General features: G+C 52.1%; 1 protein-coding gene across 2 annotated transcripts in view; it reads left to right on the top strand.

Annotated features, from left to right (window-relative positions):
• PLXNA2 (plexin A2) overlaps positions 1 to 12816 on the top strand; it is a 509765-nt gene that overhangs the window by 475309 nt on the left and 21640 nt on the right. For both annotated transcript variants that reach the window (XM_080367686.1, XM_080367687.1), the window contains 7 exons: positions 629 to 796; positions 2115 to 2208; positions 4051 to 4290; positions 4473 to 4616; positions 5787 to 6021; positions 7511 to 7653; positions 9342 to 9610. In XM_080367686.1, the coding sequence (XP_080223812.1) occupies positions 629 to 796; positions 2115 to 2208; positions 4051 to 4290; positions 4473 to 4616; positions 5787 to 6021; positions 7511 to 7653; positions 9342 to 9610 (1293 nt within the window). The remainder of the gene's footprint in view (positions 1 to 628; positions 797 to 2114; positions 2209 to 4050; positions 4291 to 4472; positions 4617 to 5786; positions 6022 to 7510; positions 7654 to 9341; positions 9611 to 12816) is intronic.

Below are 12816 nucleotides of genomic sequence, written 5' to 3'. Positions count from 1 at the left end.
TGTGCTTTGACAGCGCCTCGCTACCCTGCCGCCTCGACTTTCTCCGGGGCTCCAGTGGAAGCAGATGGTCTGTTGTGTCCGGCCAGCCAGCGCCGAGGCCGAGGTCACCCCTGTGCTGACGGGGAGACAAAGCTGGAAGGCAGCGGGGACGGTGGCATTGCCCTTCCCAGGCGGGGGCTTCGCCGGCTCCATTATCCTGCTCACAAGAGCCCGTGTGTGCAGCAGGGTGGGGAGGGGAAGAATTTGGCTTTTGAGTGAGCTTATGCATCCCATTTTAAAAACAACCATCTGTTTTCACACGCCCAGCAGAAGGCAGCGGGTTCACAGAGGGATGCAGGAGGCTGCAGTTTGGCACAAAGAGTAATTTCAGGGAGCCTGCGCTTCTCTCTTGGTGGACAGGCAGCCCCCCCCCCGCGCAGAGCTCCATTCCCTCCCTCCCGTGCCAGCAAAGCCCTCCTGCCCGTCTCAGGGGCTCATCCCCTTCACAGGTGTCAGAGTCTGGGGCTGAGTGATGGCTCAGCCTTGTAGTGAGCTGCCCCGCTGCAGGGCAGCACCAGGACAAAGGGTTGTTTTCTGCCCCTACGCTGTGACTGCCCTTTTACACATCCCTGGCTTCTCTCTTGCACAGGCGATCCATGAACGAGATTGTTTGCGTGTCGGCCCCGTCAGCCCACGGCCTGGGAGCTGTTCACGTCTCTGTCAGCGTCGACCGGGCGCAGCTGGAGCAGACCTTGCTGTTTGAGTACATCGATGATCCAAAGGTGCAGCATATCGAACCCGAGTGGAGCATTGCCAGGTAACGTGGGGCTTCAGCAGCGGTTCCTCGGCAGCAGGAGAGAAGCCAGCTCGCCTGGTCTGGGTCTCCTCTCAGCATATGCTGAGTGAGGCTAAAAGAGGGTCTATCTGGAAATGCACATCCCACCCAGCATCCTGGATTTGTCAGGGATGGGTGCTTGAGGCGTTTGCATTTACCCCAAATCAGTTCCAGAGTTACAAAAGTAGTTGTGATTACCAAGGTAATTACAGCAGTAGCAGTCTGTGCTGGGATTCTGGGAGCACAAATAAAGCCAAGATCGCTTCCATCTGCTGAAGAAGTGCACAATGGCTCATTAAAGTTTCCTTCTTGTAGTCCTGGAATAAAACAAAACCAGCAACCACCAAGAAAGGAAAAAGCTGATGCTAATCAAAATGTACTGTTTACCCCAGATCCACTGTAGGAACGAGGCGGCCAGCACTGTCAGATCACCATGACGTTGTTGCTGCTAAAAACCCTGGGCCGTACTCCTCCCTGGTGTTACTTTAACGGTTGTGCTCACAAGGGCTGTAACACAGCCTTTCATTGCAAATTCCGATTATTTTTTAAAATTGCCCTTGAAAGAAGTGTCTCGCAGCAGGCTCTGCAAGACATTTGCTTTGAATCCAAATTCAAGATTGCATCTGGTTTTGGTGAGATGGGTTTGATAGGCTGGGCTGGACCGCTGGCAGAGGTGGTCTAAAGGGAACAGCTGGGCTCTGTTGTAGAGGTGCTGGAGGCTCGGGTGAATCTGGGCTGTGCTGCTCCAGTTAACACATGAAAGAAGCCAAGAGTGAAAGCCTTTGCTCAGGGGCACTGGCTGTAGGATGGGGGTACTTTCACCCGGGGGATTGTGTCCTCCCTGGCCCCGGTGGCACCGGGTGCACTCCATCCTCCCCGCTCTATGTGACAACTTGCTGCGTCTGCAGTCCAGATGCAAGTGCACGTCAGTTCCTTCACTGCACGTACCATTTATCGTGTTCCTTAAAAACATCACTATGTAAATCATTAAACATTGTGACTAATTTATTGTCTTACATATTTAGTCTCAGCTCAGTTGATTTCTTTGGTCCCATTTCTCACCCTGCTGCCTTGCAGTGCCGTTGGGTGGGAGACGTTGCAGCCTAAACCTAGCTAACTTGAGACACCACTCCCAGCGGCTCAGGCAGAGGGTATTAATCCACCCTGTCACCTGCTGCCTGAAGTGTCTGCAGAAAACATCTTTCTGAGATCAACAAGCATCCTTATTGTTGAGCACAGCCTCCCTGCACAGCCCCAGCCTGCCAGATGCATTAATCAGGTGTCTCCTGGTTCTCCGCAGCGGACACACGCCTCTGACCGTCACCGGCTCCAACCTGGATGTGATACAGGATCCCAGGATCCGTGTCAAGTACAACGGCAAGGAGTTTGTCAACGTAAGTAGGTGCCAGCGCGGGGCTGCCGGAAGCATCCCCAATGTGCTGCCACGCGGCGGGTCCCCCCACCCGGATGCACACATGCGGTTACTGGTCCCAGTGCTCTCTGCGTGGTGGGGCTCGCTGTGGTGAAAGCTGCCCCGGGGGTATTTCCCTACACTTACACAAACTGGGGACCCTGGAAAGAGGAATTCTGACACACAGAAATGGGAAATAACTTCCTCAGCAACACAGTAACTGCAGAGGAGTTTCCAAAGGTAGAAATGGAGGACTCCGGTTTAGGTCACCTCCATCACCTCAAATTCTGTCTTGGGTCAGGTAAACTTGTTTCACTCCTGAAATTCCCCCTTTTGTCAGAGCCCCTGTGCCCAAGAGCTCTCCTTTCCCCAGCATCCTTCCATTTCCAGTACCTAGCTCAGCTCTATGGGCATGTTAGGATGGGAAGTCCAAGTGTAGCTGTCCCCACCGTTCCCAGCTGCTCCACACTTCCCATTTTAGTCTTGCTCTTTCTGTAAAAGCCCAAAGCTAGGCACTGAGACCTGCCAGCTCCGAGGCTGCTATGTTTAACTAGTCCCTCCCCAGCTGCCTCTCTATAAATAAACCTCCTATTGCCGGAGCCCTGGGCCCGGCGTGCCTGCGCCAGCCCAGGGAGGGAAGGGGAGAGGGGAGCTGCTTCTGAACGAGCAGCTGTCGGGCCACTTTTGCAGCTTGATGGCTGCAGTAAGGCCAGGTGCTGCTTCCCTGCACCCTCCTCGCCAGGTGAAGGATGCTGGGCATGGGGCTCTGGGTGTTATTTTTATGCCTCCTTCCCCTCCTCCCTCCTATCACCCTGATGTTCCCAAAGCAAGGGGTTGGTAGCAGAGGTTGGGGCTGATCTGGAATTTCCCTTCCATCCCCTATCTGTATTGTTTTAGTCCAAGAGTGAGAAACGGGAATGAATCCTCAGCTAAACGGAAGCTAAGCGATGGTCCTGTGTGCTAGAAATAAGAACTGCACCTCCAAGACCCGCAGAAATTATTTTGACTGAGTAAAAGTGAAATATATTGTTTCTAAGCAGTGATTTCTCTGACTGAATCTGTATTATCTTGGAAAGGGCAAATCACTTATCAGCCTTTTCCTATTCCCTTTCTCCCTTCCCCTCTGAAGACCCTTTTCATCTGAGCTCTTTTTAAAAAGACATCTAATTTTGTTGCTAGCAGTTGCAGTTACAGTGCTATAAAAATAATTCTGAAGACACAAAATTGAGCGAAATTAAATCTTCTACTTATGGAGGGAGGCCAGACGGTTGGGCTCTTGCTGCTTTATAAGGCAAGAGTCTCATAAATCAGCCAGTTCCCTGCTTCCAGGGCTGGAGGAGCCGTGGCTGTCCCCAGCCCGGCAGGAGATGACCTTCGTGTTACCTCCAGCCCACGAGCATCAGCTGATCATTCCTCTCCCTCCCTGGCATTTGGGAATTGCCTCTAATCATCAATTTGTAGTAGGGACCAGATATTTGCCTTGGGCCTGTTTCAAAGCTAGCATTGCTGAAGAGGACACAACTAGAAAGGAAAAAAAAAAGAGAAAAGAAAAAGGGTTAAGTGATCTGCTATGCATGCCTCTAGCTCCTTTGAAAGCTGCTCAGTTCCAGGCTCACCCTCCCTCACTGCACCAGTGCCTTCGTGCTGGCCAGAGGGGAAGCAAATTCCCCCAAACTCTGGCTGTAATGCATCAAGTATGGATTAAAAATTTTGAGCTAAACTTGAACTTGCTGGATTTTCCAGGGAGTATTTAAGGAATCAGAGCGTTGTTCAGGTCAGGATCGAGTTTTCTCTGCTGTCTTTCAAAGCATCGCCTTCCCCGCAGGTCTGCAAGGTGGTGAACGCCACGGCGCTGGCCTGCCTCGCCCCCCCCCTCACCCCCGACTACCGACCCGGCTTGGATGCCGTCGAGCGGCCGGACGAGTTTGGGTTTATCTTTAACAACGTGCAGTCCCTGCTAGTCTACAACGACACCAAGTTCATATACTACCCCAACCCAACCTTTGAACTCCTGAGCCCAGCTGGGGTGCTGGAGCAGAAGCCAGGGTCACCCATCATCCTGAAGGTAAGGAGACCCCTACTCACCCGTGGGAAGAGGCAGAAAAAATTCCAGAGAGGAGTTTTAGGTCCCCTTTGGAGAATAGGTTTTGCTAAAAAGAGTCCTGTCATCTGCACAAGTGGGGAAGGAGATGAAAACTGGAGAAATGTGCTGCATCTTTGTACAGTCTCCTCTCCCCTTGTCCCTAGGGCAGAAACCTGTGCCCACCTGCTCCGGGAGGAGCAAAGCTCAACTACACTGTGCTGATCGGAGAAACGCCCTGCGCTGTCACCGTCTCCGAGACCCAGCTGCTGTGCGAGCCACCAAATCTCACCGGGCAGCACAAAGTGATGGTGAGGGACCAAACACTCCTGTCAGCATCCCTCCCCTCCCTCCTTCCCACCCTTTCTCCTCCTCCAGCTCCCTGACATACTCAGATATTGAGTGTGATTTCTTGTCCAAGGACCGATAGGATTTTAGATCTTTATGGCTGTCGAACTGGCAGCTTAAAATATTGATGTGGATTAGCAAGGAGAAACTTCTTCCCCTCCCTGAAACTCACCAGCTATTATCAGAGACTTCTAGAAGGAACAAATCTTTCCGATGGTGCCTTCAGTGCCAGGCACCTTCCTTTCCCTGGGGCTGCTTGCTCTTCCTTCAGTAGGCGAGACCGTTTTCAGCGGGCTGTGTTCTCCCTCCTGGAGGGATTTTATCAGTCCTTGTAGCCAGACCTGACCTGCTAAGTGAATGGAAAGGCTTTGCCTTTTCCCGAAGCAGAAGCAGCCAGGGACATCCAGACACTGGAGCGGTTGGATCAACGGCCTCATCCAGGATAACAGTTGGTGTCTTCCTCTGCTTTGGTTTTGGGCATTGCTGCTTCCCCTGATCCACTCGCAGACCAAGCTCGCAGCTGCTGAAGGGCTTGAGTAGAGCCCAAATGAGATTGTAATTGTGATTTATTTCCCTTTAAGTTCAGCATCCAAAACATATTCAGATTATCGCAGCGTGATTCACAGAAGCGCAACCTGGCTGAGAGCTGCGTGCATCTGTGGCCGGGGCACATCCAAGAAAAGCCTGTCCTGGCATTAACCTCCGCCGTGTTTGCTCTGTAGCTTTCACCTGGGGCTTTCTCTTCCCTTCTCTGTTCTCTCTTTCCAGTCGCTCTGGTTTCTTGTCAGTGAAATTATCACTGGGTTGCTAATGTCCACGGTTTACAAAAGGGAGTTGAAAGCTTATAAAATGAAAGTCAAATGGAGCCATCAGATAATAAGAACAAAACACAGATAGTGAAGGGCTGGCACATTTATCATGACTTGAAGCCTCCTTGTGTTCACATAAGCTGCACCTTCTGTGTTTGAAGGCAATCAGAATTACTACATTCTTGGCTGAACCAGAGGTGGTTCAGTGCCTCCTTAGGGGTCTGTGCAGCCCCTGCGGTGCGTGCCCTGGCTGGGGAGGACGGGGCTGTGGGACAGGCTGACAGCCTTACCTAAAGCTGTGGTTGTCTCTGTTGTGCTTTGTAGGTGCGTGTTGGTGGTATCATCTTCTCCCCTGGTTCAGTGAGCATCGTCTCAGACAGCCTCCTGACCCTGCCAGCCATTGTCAGTATTGCGGCCGGAGGCAGCCTGCTCCTCATCATTGTCATCATTGTCCTCATCGCCTACAAGCGCAAGTCCCGAGAGAACGACCTGACCCTCAAGAGGCTGCAGATGCAGATGGACAACCTGGAGTCCCGCGTGGCCCTAGAGTGCAAGGAGGGTCAGTACTGCCCGGGATCAGGCACTCTTGCTGTGCTGCAGCCCCATGCTCCAGTCCCCTGCTTTCCTCACTGGAACCACCCCAGTCACCCCATCTTTGCAGCGAGGAGCGCAGTGCGTGCCCTGCGAGGTTTGCCCGCCTGCCCTGCCGCGGGAAGGTGGGCAGCGACAAGGGCGTCAGCGGCAGACACGGCTCTGCTGCCTGGTGTGCAGAGAATGGGATTAGAGCTTGATCCTGCTTAAGCGACACGCCTGGATCGCGCTGCGAGGACGGCGTGAGCTCCGGGGTGCCCGGCACGATATGCCCCCTTGTCTAATGGCCTTTTAGTAGAAAGCTTTGAAAAGACAGAGTGAGATCGGGAGCAGAGGGGTCTCGGACCCCCGAGAAACAGCGTGTATCCCGCCTGGGAGGCGGGAGGGCTCTAAAGCCGGGCCAGTCCCTCCTCCGGTCCCTAAGGTGTGAGCCCAGAGCGGTAAGAGTAGGTCTGAGGGATAGGAAGAAGCTCCTCAAGCATTTGCTTCAGGGAAATCTTGTGTGTTATTTGGCTTAGCTAGACCTGCCACTTGCGGATTTCAGCACAGACAAGTCTCGTCCCTTGCAGCGAGGCGCTGAGGAGCGAAGGTGGAGGCGGGCATCATTTCTGTAGCTGGTGGGCTGAGAGAAAAAGCATTCTGGGGAGGTGTGCTGCTGCTGTCGTGTTCATCCTTCCAGCTGGAAGGGAGCTTAGTGACTCGGAGAAAAATAAATAGAAAGCTGCAAATTTCATAGTGTGGCCTCTGTATATAGAGAGAGTTGCATTGGATTTGTTCGGCTCATTTTAAAAGGATAGCCTTGAAAGCAGAGGACAATAAACGAGATCTGTTCAGGAGAGACCACAGCCACGGCATGGGCAGCTGCCTAGCTGGGGTACAGAGACCTTCCTGAGCCAGTATTTCATACTTTGGAGAGAGAACACAAGGATGCACATACAGCTGTATAACACAGTGATGTCATGTTACAAGAGGAAGAATAAATTCCTTCCTGACCCCTGCAGCAAGCAGTTTCTGCTTGGAATTGACCTGCATCAGATTTGATTATTTTGGCAACTGTTGATAGAGGGGGAGAAGAAGAAGAAGAAAGGAAAATATGGGAGGCACCAAGTTAGGAAAATAGATCTTCATTTCTATCTGCAGCCTTTAAAGGTGTTTTAGGTGTATATACACAGGTGTGAACTGCATACAAATTAATAAGCATCTTTTGTTCTCGGCATCTGCTGTGTGCAGTGTGTGCTCCCTCGCGCTCAGCTGCTGAGACAGAGTCTCCAGGGGTGAGGGTCTGTCTGAGCTCTGCCGCGAGGTCTCCTCTGAATGGGTTTCCTGAGGGGGCCCGTTGATGGTTGCTGCCATGCCCCCGCGGAGAGCAGCAGGCAGCCCTGCCCAAAGCCCCTGCCCAGCCCCAGCTCCCGGAGCCCACCGGTGTTTCTCTGTCTCATTCTGTTCTCCCTGAATAGCTTTTGCAGAGCTGCAGACGGACATCAATGAATTAACCAGCGACCTGGATCGCTCTGGGATCCCGTACCTCGACTACCGAACATATGCCATGAGGGTCCTTTTCCCTGGCATCGAGGACCATCCTGTCCTGCGGGAGCTGGAGGTAACCAACAGGCTGTGCTCCAGCCCTTCGAGGTTTCCCTGAGCCCTCGGGTGAGCCAGCGTCAGACCCTGAGGTGCCTTTATCCCTTCCACACCAAATCCTGTCAGAGGCGCTGGGGTTGGCAGGATGAGCCCTGCGTTCATTTTAACTAAGAAACTGGTGTTTTATTTCCATCGCGCACTGCTTCATTCCTTTCAGTTTCTTCTCCCCGGTGTTGATTTAGTTTTATTTTATGGGTGTTTATATTGCTATAGGCCAGCAGCCAAGTTATGGGGGTCTTTTGAAAGTCCTCCTTAATCACTTTACGGTGCAGGGGAAGGCTGTGCGCCTGGGAGCACCCTGCCTGGGAGCACCCTGCCTGGGAGCACCCTGCCTGGAGCATCCTGCCTGGAGCATCCTGCTGCTGCTGTTCCATGGCGTGTCCACGGGAGGGCAAGCACCGTGCCCAGGCGCGGCCAGCTCCTGCCTGGCTCTCAGCAAGCGCCTCCAGCTCCCTGCTTTTTCCACCAGTATGTTAAATCTATACACAAGATTTTCACCGAGGATATAGAAAAATTGGTAAGGTACCAGGGGCCATCAGATCACCTTGCAGATGGGCTCTTCTCACCTGTGAGAGTGCCAAAAAAAAAAATAAAATAAAAATTATCGTGCTTCACGAAACTATCTGCCACCAAGCGTGGGGCTGCCATCCTCCATCTGGGATGCCCAGAGGTCCCGGGCTCAGCGCTCCCTCTCAGAGACTGGCATTACTCCAGTAAATCCAGAAAGTCCCGTTGCCTTCACACAACCCGGGAGGTGGCCCACATCTTCAGCCAGAGGCGTCAGAGGAAGAAGTCTTGATTGCTTGTGCTCCGTACAGCTGCGTTGCTTTTCCAGGCAAGCAGTACTCAGCATTAATGCATCAAATCAGGTTCCAGTGGGCCACCAAGACCGAGCAGTTGCTGTGGAGTTGGTAAAACTCACCCAGGCTTTGAACCAGCCTCCCTCAGCCCATTCCCATGCCATTTTCCAGTCCCACACATTATGTTCGCTGTTTAAATTGCCAAATAAGCTGACGCTCTAGCAAACAAATATGAATGTTTTTTATTTGTTTTGCTCATGAAAAACAGAATTGCACAAGTGATAAATGTGTTGCCAATTACACAGTTGCTTAATTATGTAACGTTAGTAAAACCAATACATAAGTCTCCAAGATGTTTGGTAAAGTTGCTTAATGCAGTTCATCATTTTCGCTTGTAATGAATTACTTGAATCTGTAACTGGCTGAAAGCCTCAATTTTTTACACTTGTCCCATAATAAAGCAATAGCCTAAATTAGTATTTAATTTACTTACAAGAGTGTCACTTTTTGTGCAGAACAAGCAAAACTGTATGTCATTTATAGGGCCGTTAGCCTCAAAGCAGCAGCTTTATGGCATGCATAGAGTGTAGCTCGAAGCAATGATTAAGGCAAGCTGTGCTGAGGTGCTGGGGGAGGACAGAAAGGGTGACGCTTGTTCAGAACTGGCCAGAGGCCACGTTCAGGGATGCTGAGACCCTGAGAGGTGGGATGCTGGCTTGTGCACCCAGGGTTAAACCATTCACCCTACCCCAGCGATGGTGGCATGCCCCTGGGGTGATGCAGGGCTGCCCTCTGGTCCCTTGTCCTCCCATGCCTTGGCTGACGGGCACGCTCTTCTCCATCACAGGTCCAAGGGAACGGGCAGCAGAGCGTGGAGAAGGCTCTGAAGCTCTTTGCTCAGCTGATCAACAACAAAGTCTTCCTGCTGACCTTCATCCGAACGCTGGAGCTGCAGCGCAGCTTCTCCATGCGCGATCGAGGCAACGTGGCCTCACTCATCATGACGGGTCTGCAAGGCAAGCTGGAGTACGCCACCGACGTGCTGAAGCAGCTGCTCTCCGACCTCATCGAGAAGAACCTGGAAAACAAGAACCACCCTAAACTGCTCCTGCGCAGGTACCATGGGGCCGGGGGAGGGAGGAGGCTGTGGGCAGGTCAGCACGGTCCCCCGGGCTGGCACGGCCACGCTGCTGGTGGCATATGGGGGCTCTGCGGGACAGGGTGCTGGTGTCAGCAGGAAAATGCAGCTTTCCATGGGGAACTTTGGATAAACCCATCCATTTCCGTGCCTGCCTCCAGGACACAGGCTTAACTCCACTCTGTGATTTCACAGATGGCTGAACAGGGTCTTAAATTGGATCTAAGAGAGCTATTACCTCTGCTGCATCTCCTTCTCACTCTGGCTTGGCTGAGAGCAGGTGACGATGCCAGTGCTGTCACCTCCACCATCCAACTGCCTCCTCCTTGCCCTGCCCTGCCTGTACCCACCTGAACAAGCTCCAGCTTCTCTCACCTGTTTGTGCAGAGATGCCCGAGTGGTTCAGCAAAGGGGTTTAGCGCCTGTGCCAGTCCTGTGCAGGGCTGCCTCAGGGCACCATCGTGGCAGGGAGGTGAATGGCCCAAAAAACAGAGCTCTCCATCACCTGCATGCTGCTGGTACCAAGCAGGTCCAGGCAGGGAAGAGGAGGCACTAGCTCAGGTACATCAGGGTCTGGAGGAGCAGGGATGCAGCATTTTTAGTCATCTTACTGGGCTTGAGGCTCTTAAGGGCAGGAGTCTTCTAACTTACATGTCTGTACAGTACTGAGGGTCCTTGTCTCCCGTGAGCTGTGTGGTATTATTGTGGTGAGTACAGCACTGACCTAGCGAAGGAAAGTACCTGGTGGATGGGCAATGCCATGGATTGCCCCTGGAGCCATCAGGGAAAGGCAGGCTGCCCAGCAAGGCTTGGTCCCCCTCCTGATGGCAGCCCATTCTCCGCAGCCAGGATGCTTCTGCGAGCTCCACTCTCACGTGTCTGAGCTGCCTCAGAGGTATTTATGGGCTTTGTCCTCGCAGCATCCACGTCTGCCTGGATGGAGAGCAGCGTTTGTGTTTCACAGCTGAGGGAAGGAGCTCAGGAACAGATTAAGCAACTCACCCAAGATTGTGCTGGGAAGTGACAGAAATAAAGAGAAGAAAAAGTGTATATTAATGCAGGCAAGATCAGCAGCTACCAGTAAAAGGCTACACCTGTTCTCCATGTCATAAGCCACCTCCGTCCCATGTCCCTTTGGGTTCTTGGCCAGCGGCAGGAACGCACCCCCATCGGCCGTGGCTGCGGCTCTGCTGGCATCTCGCTGGAGTGAGCAGGCAAAGGCGAGAGGAGGATTTCACGGCTCTAGCAAAATTTCAGGGATTCCTCCAGCCATAATGAATATACTTGACAGGAAATTGCTTTAAATCTGGCTGTGTTTGCAGAGGCAATAACTCATCTCAGAAGAGGAAGCCGTCTTAATTTCCCCCGTGGTTTGACAAGTCGCTGGGAAAGCGTCTTCTGCCTCAGCCATCAATAATGACTTTTCACGGTGCTCCAAAAAATACATGTCTGGTGATCAGAGACGTGCCCCCTGCTCCCCACAGCACCCAGCACAGAGACGGGGCCGTGGGCAATGCCAGCAGCATCGGGGCTGCCTGTCCTGCACCAGGATTTAGCCCTTTCACAGGAAACCTGACCTTGAATGTTGCCCAGGATGGGGCATCTACCACCTCTCTGGGCAACTTGGTCCGGTGCTTCACCACCCTCACTGCAAAATATTTCTTCCTTATATCTAGTGTGAATCTACCCTCTTTTACTCCAAAAGCATCACTCCTTGTCCTATCGCTACAGGCCCTACTGAACCTCCGGCTGGAGCCCTGTTCCAGCCCTGTGCCCAGCTGGCTCCCGGCTGCTGCTGGTGCACAAAACAGCCCAGGCTGGAAGGTCTTGCTCTGACTTAATAAGCAGTGATCAGCCACAAAGTGAAATGCAATTTTTTTAAAAAAAATATGCGATCTCTGGTGGCAGCAGTTCATAATTGACACTCAGTTCTTTCTCTCTTTCTTCCTCGTTTTCCCCTCTCTCTTTCTTCCATGACTACCCCTCGCGGGAGACAGCAAGAAAGTTGACATTAAATCAAATATCTGCTCCAGTTCCTGGCACAGAGCGCAGCACACAGCAGTTTGGAGACCTAGATATAGCAGGGAAAATTAATAAAATACATATTTATTTTTGGGGTTCTCTCAGCTCTTTTTGTTTAGTTTTGTTTTATTCCTGGTGCCTCAGAAAGTCAGAGGAGCCGCCAAGGCGCCGGTTGCTGGCGTCAGACTCCTTTGGAAAGTCATCTCTGGATCGTGCTTTGCCCTTGTTATGTGGTCAATATGAGAAGGGTTTTCTCCAAGTGGAGGGATTCTCCCCTGCCGTGTTAATCTTCAGGAGCTTATTTTTTATTTTTCGAGGCAGATTTCTAACAGTGTTTTAGATACCAGCCCAGCGACAGCGTGTGAGCGATGCCTGCCGAGGGGCAGCACAAAGCCCCGCAGCAGCTATTGCTGCGGCTCAGCAGACCCTTCCCCACGTAGTAGAGAGAAAGAGAGGTCAGGCCCCGTGGTGGCAGGCAGAATTGAAGGGATGGCTTACCCAGCCATCACCACCGATCCGATTTCAAAGGCAGAGGAGGCCAGGGAAAGTATAGACAGCAGACTTGTTTGCAAGGAGCCTGTGGTGCTCCTGCTGCACCCAGCAGCGTTGAAGGTTACAAGCAGCCCCTTTCCTCAGCCAGTGTAGGACGGTGATGATTAACTCAATTGCTGGCCGTCCCCAGGACCGATGCACTGCAAATATCTCACAGCGTCAGCCTGTGTCAAGATGAGAGTGAGATTCAGTGCTTGAAGGTAAGGAGAAATGGGATTTGACAGAGATGCTCAGAGGTGTTTCTTTTTGCTGTTGCATTCAGCTGATCTTTTATTCCTGATAACAAAATAAAAGGGAACAGCTAGATGTGGGAGTACTTGATACCCTTCTCCCACACAATATGCCCCAACTTCTCTGTCGCTCCACATTTCAGTTCTTTTTGCAGTGCTGGTGGCAGCCCATGAGCAGCCAACAGGGACAGGTCACAGCATTGCTTCACTGGCTAATTGGGAGGCTTGCTAATTCTTAATATAATATTCTATTAACAAAGTAGTTTACTAAATTAATATTCACCCTGACGTTCTAAATGTATAATTTTCTGAGGTTTTCACCTATTCTTTAGTTTGTATCACTGCCTCTCTGTTCTCTGTGGCTCGCTGGCGCAGCAGTG

Source organism: Falco punctatus (assembly GCF_963210335.1).
Source record: "Falco punctatus genome assembly, chromosome: 17".
Classification (NCBI taxonomy): Eukaryota; Metazoa; Chordata; class Aves; order Falconiformes; family Falconidae; genus Falco; species Falco punctatus.
Note: the sequence above shows the minus strand (reverse complement) of the source record. Positions and strands in the feature narration are given on the sequence as shown.